At 38.7% G+C, this 17212-nt stretch overlaps 1 protein-coding gene across 1 annotated transcript in view; it reads left to right on the top strand.

Moving 5' to 3' along the window:
- The window catches only part of LOC126213500 (putative sodium-dependent multivitamin transporter), a 616831-nt gene that overhangs the window by 355166 nt on the left and 244453 nt on the right, over nucleotides 1-17212 (top strand). Inside the window, exon 2 of the mRNA XM_049941337.1 lies at nucleotides 841-867. Within this exon, the coding sequence (XP_049797294.1) occupies nucleotides 853-867 (15 nt within the window). The 5' untranslated portion in view covers nucleotides 841-852. The remainder of the gene's footprint in view (nucleotides 1-840; nucleotides 868-17212) is intronic.

Below are 17212 nucleotides of genomic sequence, written 5' to 3'. Positions count from 1 at the left end.
CCAGCAGTCGAATTTTGGTGGCGTCTACCGGGGTATAAATGGTCAATGAGGGCACAGGAAACACCTCACTGCCTACGACAGGTGATGAGCTTGTCTTTTACACCAACCTGAAGACCTGCCGGCTTCCACTACACCATACACTTCAAGACATATTGGCACTACGTAAATATTTCTTGACCAGTGTACCATCACGTTGGTTTCTTCTTTGGATTTTCAGTTCCATTTATATGAATCATGTGCTATATTCACAAGTCCTTTGCTGTTCATCAACATCTCCTTAAAATACATTTCTTGATATAGTAAGTACATAAATATACAAATATTTACAATTAATCATTACATGAGCTAGTTACATTATTGTCATATAGTACATATACAGAATTAAATGATAAATATAGTAAATTTTTACGTTACATTCAATATCATTGTGCTGACATGTGAATTACATTACATTCAGATTGAAATATACATTTTATTTGTTATCTCATTCTTTTTTCTTTCATTTCTTTTTTTTCCATTTTTTTTTTTTTTTTTCGTTACGCTTGCAACGTTTGAAGATAATTGTGGCAACTCGCTAGAATATTCAATTTAAAATTCATCTTGCCTCCTGAAATAAAATTTACACATATTTCAAGTTTCAAGACAGCCCTCTGTAGGAGGATAGGTTCATGGGATGGTTGCTAACTACTTCATAAGTACTAGTAAAGTCATCTCCTACAGTGGACTACACAAAATAAAATATGATAAATAAAATACATGTTAACTTAATATAACGTAAAAGTTCCCATACCTAATACCGTTTCTAAGTGAGGTGTCCCCACGCCCCTCTGAATATGTTAGGATCCTACAAGTATGTACATCAGTATGGTAAGTGTATGTATATATATATATATATATATATATATATATATATATATAAAGTTTGTGTAGTTCATCTCCTTCCTTTCATGAGTATCAAGCAATATAAATAAATGTTTTACTTAATAAATAAATAAATCTTCTTAGATAATTGCCCCTGTGTTCCATGCTGTATATCCATTCTGTATTTACCTTGTGGTACCTGTAAAGTTCTATTCATAAATAAATGTGTGTGTATGTCTCTCCATACTGTCAGATAATCACGAATTATATAATGTCAAATATTTCATCATCATGTATAAATTTTTCTAAGGGAGGGATGAGAGTATGAGCCACAACAGAGGACTGATGTTTTGTTTACTCCTTTCTATTTAATGGTGCATTAGTTCAGTACAGTAGATGAGCTTTAATTATGTCATTAGATGACTGCTAAATATGTTCTCTTAAATAATTCTTCCAATCTGAAGTGTCAAGCCTACATAACTCCAAAAATTTCATTACAAGTTCCCATTAGTTTAGTGTTAAAGTGTTATAGATTTAAATCTTCTGGTATATTTCCAACAGTGGCTGCTGTAAATAATTCTTTCCACATAAATCTATACTTTCACCTGCAGTTATAAGAATATATAAGACATCACATATGTTATTATCTCAGGCATACCAATCTTTCAATAAATAATATTCTTTCTACTACTTTCGTTCTGTATTCCATGAGTACATGTGATATATCGTTCAAATCTCGTTTCTCTCCTCTCAACATATTCCCAATTACTCATAACATTCTCACCTATCCATTATTCATTCTTCACGAAATAACATACTTATTCCTCAGCATTATATATATATATATATATATATATATAAATATATATATATATATATATATATATATATATACATATTCCTCTTATTCATCATCATTTACTTTTTTACTTCAACAATAATAATACCCTTTTCTCATCTTATATTCCATTTATGTCTCTCCATTTTACTATTTATCCTCTTATTAAACTAAAATTACATTCACTCATCTCATTCAGTCACTCACATCACTCATATCAACATTACTATTATCACATGCCTCCTAAAGAAAATAATTCTGTTCAGTTCTCTGCCTCCTCTAATGTGTGTATGCCTCAATAGCAACTCCTCTTATAACCAAATATCTAATTAGCTATTGGATGGTTCACATTGCTTTCTAGACTTACCTGCATTCATTAGATTGTAAGTATCTGTATAACTTAAATGTAGGCTCATCATAACTGTATATCATATTAATTATCTTCTTCTCGTTAGCTAACATTTTATTGTATGTATTTTTTCAAATGTCTGTGTGGATGTAGACCTCTGGGTTTATGTGTTAATGGATATTCTAATGAATAACAGCCAGGGTGTGGAATATTTGCAATTCGGTATGGTCCAGAATATAAGATCTGCCATTTTCTGTTTAAATGTTTCAGTTTTGTGGGTTTAGGATGTGTTCTTAGTAAAACTAACTCATCAACTTGAAATGTTTGTGCTTTCCTGACACCTCTGCCATATTTCTGCTTTCTTTCCTTAGCTTTGTCACATAATGTTGTGTAAGCTTGTCTTACCTTTTCTTCTAAACTAACATGATTTGTTGTTGCTGTAAATTTAGGTGGAGGGTCTGTCCATTCATTTCTTTCTGTTTTATCCATAATTAATTCAGTTGGTGTGTATCCAGTAGAAATGTGAGTTAAATTGTTCACTATTTGCTCAAATGGTGCTAGGTATTCTACCCATTTTGTGTGCTTCTCTGGTGTGTGTGTTCTCATAAACTGTCCAAATTCCCGAAATGTTCTTTCTACTGGGTTTCCTGCCACGTGAAATCTTGAAATTGAAATATGTTTAACATTCTGTTCTTCAATAAAAGTCTTCCATTTTAAACTGGTAAAATATGTTGCATTATCCGTGATCATAACTTCAGGTTTTCCTATTCTTACAAAATAATCTGTTAATAGACGTCTGGTAATAGCAGTGGTAGAAACTGAACGTAAAGCATATAATTTTAAATACTTTGTGAAAACATCTAACACAGCAGGGATGTATTTCATTCCTCCACGTGCTTGTGGATAGGGTCCTGCAATATCTAAAGAAATTAGCTGTAATGGCCTCTTAGGTATGATTGGGTGCAATTCATTTGTGCTTGTGCGATTAGAATATTTGGCTTTCTGACATATGATGCATTTCCTAATATTACTCAATACTCTTCGCCTTAAATTTGGAAAATAGCAATATTGTATAATCTTATCTGTACATTTGGTTACACCATAGCGTCCCCAAGTTCTGTGTGTAAATAAAATAAAATCATCGACATGAGCTTCAGGTAAGCAAACACACCAATGCTGTGATTCAGGGTTTCGTCGGTGAAATAATACTTCTTTGTGTAATGTGTAATATTTTTCAAGATGTGGGTCTGTTCCTGCACGTAATTTATTCTTTATTTGGATCCACCTGGGATCATTGTCCTGCAATATGGCTAGCTTCCTGCACATGTTTTTGTAGTAAGGTGCAAATGTACCGTCATACATGAGTAAAATTTTGAAATCTGATGTTTGTTCTGTCACATCTGAAAATTCTTGTAGGCCTTCTGGCAAACGAGATAGAGCATCGGCTATAATGTTGGATTCTCCTTTTATATATATAATATCAAAATCATATTCTTGTAGTGATGCACACCAGCGTGCAAGACGTGAATGTAATAACTTGCATGATAACAGGAAAGAAAGAGCTTGATGATCAGTATAAAGCTTAGTACGTTTTCCCCATAGAAAGTAGCCATACTATGGCAAGTGTTTCGCACTCGGTCACTGAATAGGACTTTTCGCATTCAGTGAGCGTGCGGCTAGCAAAACTTATAGGTTTGATGACTGTTTGTTCATTTTCTACATGAATTTGGAATAAAAACGCTCCGAGCCCATAGGAACTTGCGTCTGTTACTAGGCAAAAGTCTGACGTCATGTCAGGATGACATAACAACGGTGCATTAACTAAAGCATTCTTAATCGCTTCAAAATCTGTCTGACAGAACTCTGTCCATTTCCAAATATTATTTCTTTTGAGTAAAGATAGAAGATGTGGACTGTTAAGAAGGTGGTAGGGTACAAATTTCCTAAAGAATGAAGATAGACCAAGAAAGGCTTTGAGTTGTTTACGATTCTGTGGGGATGGAAAATTCTTTATTGCATCAATTTTTCTTGAGTCTGGATAAATGCCTTCAGTTGATATGATGTGACCAAGGAATTTGATTTCTCTCCTCCCTAATTTCGTCTTTGATAAATTGATAGTGACACCTGCGTCAGAAAATTTAGTCAGAAGTTGCTTCAAAAGATTAGCAAGTTCTTCCCAAGTAGTGGTGGCAATGACAATGTCGTCAACATAAACTGTGATTTGCGATAACAATTGTGGTCCAAGAACAGCATCTAAGGCTTCAATAAATACTCCAGCACTCACTCGTAGACCAAAGGGTAGAACACAAAATTGATAACTACGTCCCTCACATAGAAATGCAGTGTATTTACGACTGTTTTTATGGAGGTTCACCTGCCAAAACGATGAGCGGAGGTCGATATTGGTTAAATACTGTACATTATGAAATTTTAAAAGTTGTTCTTCCAAATTTATAGGTCGTGTGTTGATTGGGATTATAACTTTGTTAATTTCTCGTGCGTCCAGCACTAACCTTACACTACCATCCTCTTTATTAACTGCTACGATCGGACTGCAATATGGTGAATGTGACCTTTTCAATGATACCCCAAGCTTGCATTTTTTCAATCTCTTTCAAAACTGCGGGTTTCTTTGACCAAGGAATATTATAATATGTTCTACAGTATGTTTTGTGTGGTTTAACATCCATCTCATAAGTATAGCCTCTAATAATTCGAGGTTTCTCCACAAATACCTCAGCAAATTGCTGCAAAACTTCAAGTAATTCAAGTTGTTGTTCCTTTGTCAGATATTCAAATTCTGTGCATTTTTCATATAAATCATTAGGTATAATTCCTGAGCTACAGCTTCATTAAAAGTTAAATCACATATGTTTGTTGCTGGTGGATACACAAAATGTAACTGTTCAAACTTACCTTGTTTACTGTTTAAGTTTGTACCCTGTGTTAACCCTATTGTCAGTTGTTGTTGGTTTACGGTTAAATGACATTTCCCTTTTCCTAAATCTATGATTGCTTGATATTCATTCAAAAAGTCAATTCCTAATATGCAATGCATAACTAATTTGTCTACTACCAGAAAATTGTAATTGAGTGGTATATTTGAAAATGTGAAGTTAATTAGCGCTTGAAATTTCACATTCTTCGATTTGTTACCGGTGGCACTTATAATGTGACAATTCTGTACTTGCAATGTTTGTATGTTCATTATTTGTTGGAGTTCATTATATAAGGACATTGAAATGACACTTGCTGCTGCTCCTGTATCTAACATTACTTCCACTTCATAACTACCAATCGTAACTCGTGTTACAGCCTGAATAATCTTCTTTGTTTTACTGGTACTATTAAAATCTACATCCTGATATAATTCTTTTTCTGTTTTCTTACTGTCATCATATCGGAGAAAACAAATCGTCGGTTCCGTTGCGCTCTGCTCCCTATCGACCGTAACTCGAGCGCTTAGCTCGGTCGTCATTTGTTTTCTGGTAGATTCGGTTGTTGCTGCGGGTTGGGTTCATTGCCCAACTCAATAATATTTACATTTCTGCCGCGCGTCACCCAAGTATCAGCTGTTTGGTTGTTGACATTAACTCGCGTCGCATTGGGAGTTCCGTTAGGTAGGAATTGAGGGTTGCTGTATTGCATGTGTCGTGGCGGTGGTCCATTGTGATTTCCCCATACATTATTTCATCCATGACTGTAACTGGTATTGTCATTACTGTTATTCGTGCAATACATGTTTGGATGTTGTTGTACGTTGTTTCTCTGAAAATATCCTGGATGGTACCTGTTATCCTCTCTTCTTTGATCTCTATGATTTCGGTTCCATCTTCTGTTGTTGTTATTTTGAATATAAGTGTTATTGTTCTGATTGTAATTACTGTTTGGATAACCATTATAGTAATAATTACTGTTTCCTTGCCAATGCTGCGAGTTGTTTCTCCTAATATTGAATGGATTTGTCCCAGTGTAGTGCGTATTATTTCTTTGAGTGTTTTGTTGTGGTGTCGGAGGCAGATTCCAATAGCCTCTGTCATTTCTGTTGTGCGTACGCGAATTGCTTGGATGGATTGGATACAGTTGATTGAAATTCCTGATCTCATCTCTGTAAACAACATCTATCACATCAACAGAAACCTCCGATCTTACTCGTCGGCTCACAAGAATATCACTTGGGCTGATGTTAATCTCCCTCAGTTTTTCAATAAAATGCGCCGAGTTGTTAATGTAACTGTCCGTTCTGCCGATGTGTGGTTGCAGCAAGCAGGTGAGATATCTGGCCACCTCTTGTGTCGGAGATCCTATGGCACTCACAATTGGTCTCAATGGGACCTGTGGTTTATGCACCTTTGGGAGTCCAAAAAGTCTTTGTGGATAAGCTTCGTTTTGCAGAGTTGTTTTTTATCATCCAAAGAAAGAGAAGATTGTTTCACCAGTTGATTGGTATTTCTCAATATTTTGGTTGTAGGATCCTTCTGAAGCTTTTTGTACATAGTAGGATCCAAAAGGTCACTAATCTTCTTGTGATAATTTTCGGTGTTCAGCAAAACCGTAGCATTTTCTTTATCGGCTGCAAGTACAATAATGCTCTTACACGCATTGATCTCCCTCAGTGCCCTCCTTTCCGATTGAGACAAATTGCTGGTAGATGGTTTCGCTTGGCGTAATATTCTGGCTGTTTCAGTCCCGATTTCATCCTCGGAGTGCGATGGTAACAAACGGATTCCTGCCTCCACATTCGCTATAATGTCCTCCGTAGGAACCTTTAGTGGCGTGACTGGAAAGTTGCCTCCTTTCGACAGAACTGAATGTTCCTCTTTTGTTAATTCTCTCCCAGACATGTTAATCACAGTTTGAGAGTTGCCAGCGACTGATGTTTCACCTCTGCCTTTCTGTAGGCCATCGAATTTCCTCTTATTGTCTATTAGTTGCCATTTCTGCCCTGAGCTCCACGGTCCTGAATGTTAGACAGTCCACCTTATTCCAGTCATAACACTGCATTATGTTACTGATGTATAAATGGAGATGTAAGAGCTTACCGCTAGTTTCCTCTAGTTCACGCCGCGTATGGTGAATTCGTTCAGATATCGCTAAGACTGCCATCCGTGCCTCTTCACAGAGCAGGCGAGCCACCGACCTCCACACTCTGTTACCTGGCACAGACATTAAACACCTTGTCACCGACTTTAGATTCCACCACCCTTCGACCACTGTCTGTAGATGCTAATGACGGTAGTACGCCAAAATCCAATGAGCTGTGCAGTTTCCACAGTGCTCGTAGCCACTTGTTCTCACATCAGATACCTACAGTGCACCAGGCTGCACTGAATCTGGCAATAGGCAGTGGCCTCACAATTTTGGCCTATCGGTGTAAACACGGATTACTGTCACGATACCGTGAGCAGACTGCCGAGAGACCACCGCCGGAACGTTGCGGAGACAGGTATCGGTTCCCGTGTTAGTGCAGGGGCTCTGCGTACGTGGTCGCTAGCCAGCTGTGCGATTGCCGTTCGTGACGAAACGGTGACGCAGTTTTGCGGTGTTCGGCAGCCACTGTACGTGCGGTACCGGGGCCACCCGCTGGGGGAGTCGCGGTCGCCGGTTGTGGGGAAGCTGCTGGCACTGGTGTTTGGACTGCTGTTCCTGGGACTGGCCTTCATGGCGCAGTTCCTCGGTGGCGTGCTGCAGGCCAGCCTCACGATATTCGGCGCCGTCGGCGGACCCGTGCTCGGCTTCTTCTCGCTCGGCATGTTCCTGCCCCACGCCAACGAGCCGGTACGTACCCCTCGTCCTGCTGCCTCGCCAGAGACTCTGCTAGAGATGTCTGGTGTGTAGAACTGGGATGCCGAGGTATACCGGTAGTGAACTCACTTATCTATTGTTATTGGCACTGTGATGAAATAACTGAAGTAAAGCAGATGAGACATAGTAAGCCTGACAAACTCCCACAGTGATCTGTTTGTACCATTACCCCTCAGTGTTCTCAGAAGTAAATACAAGAGACGACATGAGACCTGTTTTCCTGTCAGTGTTGAAATAAATGATTTTGTTTTATCTGCCATTCAGTGTTAATTCATTATCAGGGTTTGTTGTGGCTTGCACAAGGCATCTACAGACGCGGAAGAGATTTTAGGGTTCAAATTTCGTTGTGTGTACTATATTAAAAGATCTGTAACAGGCAGGTTACTTCGTTTCTCCACATTTCATTCAATCTTTACTGATAATTTACATATATATTTCTACCATACACATCACTGTGAAGTGCGTAACAGATGGTATGTCCCACTGTACCAGTTATTAGGATTTCTTCCCATTGCATTCATGTACGGAGTGCAGGAAGAATGATTTTTGAATGCCTCTGTTCGTGCAGTAATTATTCTAATCTTACCGTCACAATCCCTATCTGAATTGTCGCATCCTGTACAACACAATGCACCTTGCCTTTATGCTACACGGAAACTTACTTCCAAAACATGTCAGACTGTAACTGGTGCTGCTCGCCAAGGGTCAGCGGGTCCAAAACATCCAAAGATATTGCTTGCTGTAAGTATCAATCACATTGTAAATATAAGCAACTTTGTGCATATTTCATTTATAATTAATTTTTAATTTTTGTAGTTCAGTATCCAATATTAATGCCAACAGTAGTAGTAATTGTGGTGATGGTGAGGAGGAGGAGGGGGAGAATGTTTCTAGTTACATGAATGCACAAAATATGCATGACAGTTTTAAAATTACATTATTTGTGTGAAAATAGTTTTCCTTATATAAATTTTTGTTAGTTTGTGCGTGAATGTTACACTAATTTTTTAATGTTGTAATCCAAAAAAATAGTGGAAGATATCTTGTTGCACCATAAAGGAAATTAGGAGTCTATCACATACTTCACTGATACTATTGAGCTGTTCCATTACATAGTGAACATCACCAACAAACTGGTTACATACAGCTCTCCCCAAACACGTCATGTCTAAGCTGCTTAATGACTGCAACCTTCATTACTTGAACCTGCTTGCTGTGTTTGAGCCTCGGTCTCCCTCTGCAATTTCTGTCCCCCACACTTACCGTCCGTTACCAAACTGATGATTCTTTGATGCCTCCAGATGTGTACCACTCATCTGATCTTTTTTTGTTCAGGTGTGCCACAATTATTTTCTCTCCAATTTGATTTGGTACATCTTCCGTAATTATCCAAACTACCCACATGTCTCTTAGCATTCTTCTGTAGCACCCATTCTGAAAACGTTCTATTTTCTTTTTGTCTGTAGTGTTTATTGTTTTTGTCTAATTTCCATATAATGACACATTTCTAACAAATTCTTCCAGAAAAAACTTACTTAAATATGTGTTAGAAATTAAGGTATTTCTCTTTTTCAGAAAAGTTTCCCTTTCCCTCCTTCATCCTCTCTGCCCTCATTGTCACAATCAGTGGCTCCTTTTCATTCTGGTGTCCAGGTGAGCTACCCCTCCTTCTAACATTCCCCAATCTATCCATCTCTGTTCCCTGAGAAACGAAATAATAGTGCCATAGTGCCAACTGCAATGATTAGCCCTTTTGCTTTAGATCGGTCTATAAAATAATTGTCAATTAGGATGAGCAGTACTCTGATAGATCCTTAAGTGTGAATAAATGAAAGATAAAAGGAGGGAACCTGATAGCACTCAGTTAAAAAATGGGTGATAGCTTGTGTAGGCTTTCATATCACCTGTCCGAAGATAATACTAAGAATGATTATAAAATGAAATCTCGAAACCAGTTGTAGCAAAAGTTCTGAAAAACCAGGACTTGGGAGGGTCCTGAGAATATGCAATACATGTGTGAAGGGAAGGAAGGAAGGAAGGAAGAAAGAAAGGAAGGAAGGAAAAATTAGTATTTAATCCAGTCGACATTGAGATCAATAGAGACGGAGCAGAAGCTCAGGATGTTCAAGGATTTGGAAAAAAATTGGCCATGCCCTTCCAAAGGCATCATCCTGGAGTTTGGCTGGATTGATTTTGAGAAATCATGGAAAACCTAAACGTGGATGACCAGACACAGATTTGAACTGTGGCCCTCCCAGGTAGGAGTCCAGCGTGCTAACCAATGCACCAGCTCGCTTTGTATCAGTAAAGGAATTGACACATGAGACACCAGTTTTAGCAATGCAAGACTGCTATTCCAGTGTTAAGGTCAACTTACTGACCTGACTGCAGCCATCCGTGAAACTGAGACAGACATTGCGAGAATTGTAACAGCTCAGTATATGTCATATAACAGTTTTAGCTTACCGAACTTGCACATAAACATCTGCACCTTCTGCTGCTTGATAGTTGAATGTGGTGCACTGTTATTAAATGATATCCCAACACTGTGGAACAATGTGTTCGTTTCTCTTCACATTTATTAACACACAGCTCAGTTGATGGTCAGCTTTGTGAACTATAGAATGTCCGTATCTTTGCCGACATCATTAAGCGGCAGCAATCAGTAAAAAGTCCGCCAACACAAATGACACTGTTTTGCACTATTCCATTGTTTTTTCACAGTTGTGGGGCTATACCAATTCCTTCGTTTTTGCTTCAGCTGGATTGGTGATTGACATATGTCCAAGTGATTAGCAGTAACATAAAATAAACAGCAAGTTAGGAAACAAAAAAAATTCATGGGCCATGCACGAAAGTGACACAGATGGTGAGCTAGCAGCAAAACCCCCTAATGAAGCTGTTCCCTACGAGTTAATTAGTAATCAAATAATTGGTTGGTTGGGGTCTGATGCAGCTGTATACCGTGGGTCATTACCGAGAAGTAACACCTATTCGTGGCAACAGAGCGACGTAATGAAAGTTTATTTCATTATAGTTTAGTTAAGCAATGCTTTAGCAAGGGTATGTAAGTTTATTTTACGGTTGTGTAATCAAACTAAGATTAAACAATGATTTTGCTCACACATCTTAATCTCGGTATCATAAAGACCACTACTCTTTACAAGTGTACAAAGTATACCATATGCCGGCTTGTGTTACGAAAAATGGTGAACCCACTGGATGGTTAAGTTCGTTTCCCGTTGCTTCACTTTTAAGGGTAGTAATCAGTGACATTTTTCCTCGTTACTTTTCTTAACAATCGACACGAATTTCCCAAATACTTTGGTATCAGAAATGGCAGTATTAGTCTTGCCCAGATTGCATAAATATTGACAGATGCCCACGAGGCTTTCTCATCCTTCAGTTCTTTCTCCTCACCGTCAACTGAAAGAGCGACGTGAACTTTTCTCAGGCCCCTGCAGACTCTTTTGACTATTTTTCAGCCCCTCTTCCCACTGAACGCCTACTGCTACGTGACGGTGTTGCAGGGAGCCATAACGGGCCTGGCCACGGGGCTCGCCTTCTCCATGTGGGTCGGCTTCGGCGTCCCCCGGCCGGACGCAGTAAGGCTGCCCACCAGGACGGACGGCTGCGACTTCAACGTTACGGCCACACCGCCGCCGCCCACCCAGGACCCCAGGTCGGCCGCAGCATCTCCTCTCACATTTCCGCAGCGTCATAAATTAACACTGTACTTTTGGGTGCTCAGCAGAGTTGTCAGTTCCATTATTCCACACGATACTTCAACGACTGACGCAGTCATCTTCTTCAGTTGACGTGAGATGTATTGTTAAGTGTACCTGCTGCCTGGACTCTCACAAAATTCAATTTTTTCCCCTTTTTTCACACATTATATCACCTTTGCTATCACCTGCATGACATTAAAATATTTAGTTTATAAGTTTGAAAGCACACATTCTTTTGATCCCTTTGGGGGAAGGTTTGGGTCATAAGTTGTTAGTTCCACACCTCACGGGTTCCATGCTACAGAGGAAAAACTTTGCTTATTGATATGTAATTTTTAATAGCGCATAGAACCTGTTTTGGGGTCTAGATTCTTCTTTATAGATCTCATTTCTTAGTAACAGTATTGTGAAAAGGATAGTTGCTACTCACCATATAGCAGATATACTGAGTTGCAGACAGGCACCAGAAAATGAGTGTTTGGCCAACAAGACCTCATTGGGCGCACGTCCCCGCCCCCCCCCCCCCCCCCCCCCACACACACACAGACATTCAAATGGGGCTCACTCATAGATGACAGCAGTCTCTGTCTGATGAGACCACAAACCAAGTCAGGTCTCAGTAGCCAGAGACTGCAATTATCTTTCTCATAATGTTGTTACATTCCACACTGGATTTACTTTTTTTTTTTTTAAAGAAAGTCATACGAGGGCTGTTCAGAAAGTAAGGTCCAATCAGTTGCAAAAAAGGAAACCACAGTGAAACCCTGATGAAGTTTTGCACAGATCTGTAGGACAGTGTCTGTAATACACCTGTCGATCGCGCGTCACGTCGCTCCTCACAGTTCTGAGTGCACAGTGAGAATGTAAAGATGCCCCAATTTGGAAGGAAAGGGGGGGGGGGGTGCACAGAGATTCCCAAGGATTCCACCTAATGACTTATTTTGTACTAATTGGTCTATTTTGTTGAGTAATGGAGGGAAGTTCCCAGATTATAGTTCCTTACGTGGGTGCTGAAAGACATGTTCCCATGTTCTCATAGAATATGACTTTGTTTTTGACTTGGAGATATCTTTTCGTAAAGAATGATGTTAAAATTTGTATTACACCACTATTTATAGCTGAGTTTGACTCCTAGCTCCTGCTGCACTGCTTCACATGTTTGTTTTATTGAGATGACACGATTTTTTCTGAAATACACATTCTCTTGGTGTTCCAGATATTTTACTAGCTGGTATGTAGTGGGTCTTCTAAAGCCACCGTGCCCTGCTGTATGATTAAAATATGTTTGAATAACTGCTGCAATAAAAAGTCACACGTCTGTCTGTGGACACGATATGTAGAGTTGACTAAAAGAAATTGCAGGGCTCAGGTGCTAGAAATATTTCATTAACATAGTGAACAATAAATAGTTAAGAATAACACTAATCATAAGTACATTGTTGTACTTGTTGTTCTTGCTTGCTGTCTGGAAAAAAAATGGGGTATGATTTTACCAAAAGGGTGTCTGGATCTTGACAATGTTTCAGAACAATATATCCTTCTCCTTCTTGGTCTCAGTATACTAGCACAATTCATTCATGCAATAAAATAGTCAACAATGTATTTCTGTCTTGTTCTCAGAATTATCTAATCAGGTATAAAATAAAATTCTTAAAAAAAAAAAAAGAAATAAATAAAATAATAAATTTCAGTTTTTCAGATTTGTTCACACATAAACAATGTGTTTCACATGGGTGCAATGGAGAGAAGTTGCAGTTTTGCCTCCACATGTCTGATCATCAACACAGTTACAAAACGGGTTCCTTTCTCCACAGCTCACTGCCAACTACCTCCAGCTAGAGAAACATAAACCAAAGATATAAGATGGATTGTACAGTATCACTCATATCGGTATTTGTTCACAAATGGAATGTGTATAATACTTTAATCAAATAGTAATTTAAGTTTTGTTAAGCTTGAATAATCAATTAGTGTCAGATGCAATAAATTTAAAATGGGGTTTTAACAGTTTTAAATATTGATAAGACCAAAATTCTCTGCTGATAATTGATAAGTGGGAACATAATTTTTCACATTTGGTTATCAGTATTTCATCCTGGAAACTCAAAATACAAAGGCATAGGATTTCAGAAATAAAGGAATATAGTTAAATGTGACATAAGAAACATGGGTCCCCAAACATCAAAATAAATCAATAAATTAAAACTAAGGAAATACACTTTGCTATTGTTACAAAATATTATAATAACAAAAGATATATTACTTTATACATTACTTCCAACTGAATCACTATCCGATGTACTCCAGAACTACACAGGTGTAGGCTCATTGTACTGTGCCATTATTACGAACTATGGGCATTGCAGCAAAGCCTTCCTCATGTAGTGTCATATCATGAGAGCACTGCTGCAGAATTATATCATCTACAAGAAGTGTATTGAAATAGAGGTTAGTTGGATTGGTACACTGAGTGGGCTTTGTAATCAACTCCTGAGATACAGGGGGGGGGGGGGGGGAGGTTACATACAAATAATTACTCAATATCTACTGAAATTAGTACGCCTGTATGGAAAATGGCATCCACAGTCCTTCACTCACGTCAACAAAGATAAGCAATGTGGCTTGCAATGTTAGAGATGATGTGCTTCTCAGAAGGTCAAGTGTATGTAGCATATCTTACATCGGGCAGACTAGTAGAACAATTGAGAACAGGTTCACTGGCACACCCAACTAAAACAGCTTGGCAAATCAGTTGTTGCTGAGCACTGCCTCTGATATAATCTCAAGATGAAATGCTCTAAGGCCAGTGTCCTCGTGTAAACGCAAAGTTTCTGGGACGCTGTAATTAAGGATTCTAGCAATACAAAGAAGTCCAAAAAGTTTAGTAAACTGGGATGGAGATAGCAGTTTAAATAAGGCTGGGCACCTTTCCCACCAGGGGTGGTAAACACTGAAGGCATTTGCATTTCACGGAATATCAGTGCGGTCTCTGAAAAACAAAAGAGGATCACAGTGTGTAACTGGCACTAGGAATCAGTCTCAGCTACGAATAACTGTGCGACGTAGACAGTGTTTCGGTCCAGTTGTAGGCCAGGCAGCAAGTATGCATAGTGACCCAGCTAGCAGCTCCCAAAGGTGACGACTGTGTCTGTTGTTGAAATATCATACAGGAACGTGTATTTCACAACTCAGCTGATCACCTGGAAGCACAGTGTCAAGAGCTTCAATGTCCACGGTGGTGTCGGCCTGCAGTAGTAGTGGGGCAGTGAGGAGGTTGTGGACAGTGGGTGCCAAAAGTCACCCGAGCAGGCATGGAGCAGCTACTGCCACATCTCGTACACTTTCTACCTTCCATAGCATATAGGACTTATATTCATAAATCTTTTTAATAAAATATCGAGTAACAATTCAGCGATAACTTCAGCCTGGGATAATGTTAGCCACAGATAATGCAGTGTCGACACCACAGCCTGCCTTCCTATGTTCTCACCTGGAACTAAAAGAGAAAATTAGTGAAGATCAGCTTTGCACTACCTGTCTTAGTTAAGGCTGTAGATCACGAGTGTGTAAAAAGAGCACCGATGCTATTACACTGAACGATATAAGGATTGGTTCCAGTGTTTATCACCACATGTCCCCATTGCACACCTGGACATGCACAAAATGTGAACATATATTTCGTTATTTATTATTATTATTTTTTATTGCTGTTGATGTGGCCTTCAGTCCAGAGACTGGTTTGATGCAGCTCTCCATGCTACTCTAGCCTGTGCAAGACTCTCCATCTCTGAGTAACTACTGCAACGTACATCCTACTGAATCTGCTTACTCTGTTCATGTCTTGGTCTCCCTCTATGATTTTTACAGCCCCCTTCCCTCCAACCCCCACTTCCCTCCAGTACAGAATTGATCACCTGGTATCTCAGAATGTCTCCTATCAACCGATTCCTTCCTCTAGTGTGGTTGTGCCCCCCAACTGTATTTAGTACCTCCTCATTAGTTACACAATCTAGGCATTAAATTTTCAACATTCTTCCATGGGACCCCATTTCAGAGGCTTCTAGTCTCTTCATGTGTGAACTCTATCTTCCGAACATGGCTACATACACTGATAAAAATAGCTTCAGAAATGACTTCCTAAAGATTAAATTGATACTGAATTTTAACATAATTTCTCTTCTTCAGAAACGCCTTACTTGCCATTGCCAGTCTAAATTTTATGTCCTCTCTACTCCAGTCATCCTAAGTTATTTTGATGCCCAAATAACAAAACTCGTCTACTGTTTCAAGTGTGTCATTTCCTAATTTAATCCCCATAGCATAACTTGGTTTAATTAAACTATATCCAATTATCCTTGTTTTGCTTTAGTTGATGTTTATCTTATATCCTCCTCTCAAGACACTGTCCATAATTTTCAACTGCACTTCCAAGGCCTTTGCTGCCTCTGAGGGAATTACACTGTCATTGACAGACCTCAGAAGTTTTATTTCTTCTCCTTGAACTTTAATGCCTACTCCAAATATTTCTTAGGTTTCCTTTTCTTCTTGCTCAATGTACACATTGAATAACATTAGTGATAGGCCTACAACCCTGCCTCACTCACTCAATGACTGCTTTCCTCTGTTCCCTCAACTGTTATAACTTCCACATGGTGTAAATAGCCTCTTGCTCCCTGTATTTTACCCCTACTACCTTCAGGATTTAAAAGAGAGCATTCCAGTCAAGGCTGTCAAAAGCTTTCTTAAAGTCTACAAATACTGTAAATGTAGGGTTGTCTTTTCTTAATTTATCTTCTAAGATAAGTTGTAGGATCACTATTGCCTCATATTTTGCTGCATTTCTCCAGAATCTATACAAACTTTCCACCAGGTCAGCTTCTACCAGTTCTTCCATTCTTCTGTAAAGAATTTGTTTTAGTATTTTACAACCATGACTTACTAAACTGATAGTCTGGTAATATTCACACACGTCAGCAACTGCTTTCATTCTAATCAATACTAACTTCTTGATTATTCTTAACATTTCTGCATATATGAGTACTTCAAGACATTTTTACTGTTCCTAATAATTTATTGAAAAGCTATTGAAACACTGTGTACCTTCCACTTACAAGCAACTATTAATGAAATACAATGTCTCATAAAACGAGATTAACATAAAATCAGTAAAGAATATGCAGAAAACATTCTAATGTGGCTCATAATAGTGGAATGAAGCATCACCTGAGAATAAAAGGATGGAAGTATGAAAAAATGCACAGTGTATGGGGTAGTTTAGTAAACGGAAAGAGTAGCGTTCAATTAAAATTCCGTATTGGCAGTAGAAATGTTGGAACACGTGAGGCTATACTGACCCTATGACTTATCTTAGAGAATAGATTAAGGAAAGGCAAGCCTGTGTTTGACAAAGTTGATTGGAATACTCTCTTTCAAATTCTGAAGGTGGCAGGAGTAAAATACAGGGAGAGAAAGGCTATTTACAATTTGTACAGAAACCAGATTGCAGTTATAAGACTTAAGGGGCATGAAAGGGAAGCAGTGGTTGGGAAGGGACTGTGACAGGGTTGTAGCCTATCCCCAATGTTATTCAATCTGTATACTGAGCAAGCAGTAAAGGAAGCAAAAGAAAAA

Source organism: Schistocerca nitens, chromosome 11 (genome assembly GCF_023898315.1).
Source record: "Schistocerca nitens isolate TAMUIC-IGC-003100 chromosome 11, iqSchNite1.1, whole genome shotgun sequence".
In the NCBI taxonomy this organism is placed as follows: Eukaryota; Metazoa; Arthropoda; class Insecta; order Orthoptera; family Acrididae; genus Schistocerca; species Schistocerca nitens.
Note: the sequence above shows the minus strand (reverse complement) of the source record. Positions and strands in the feature narration are given on the sequence as shown.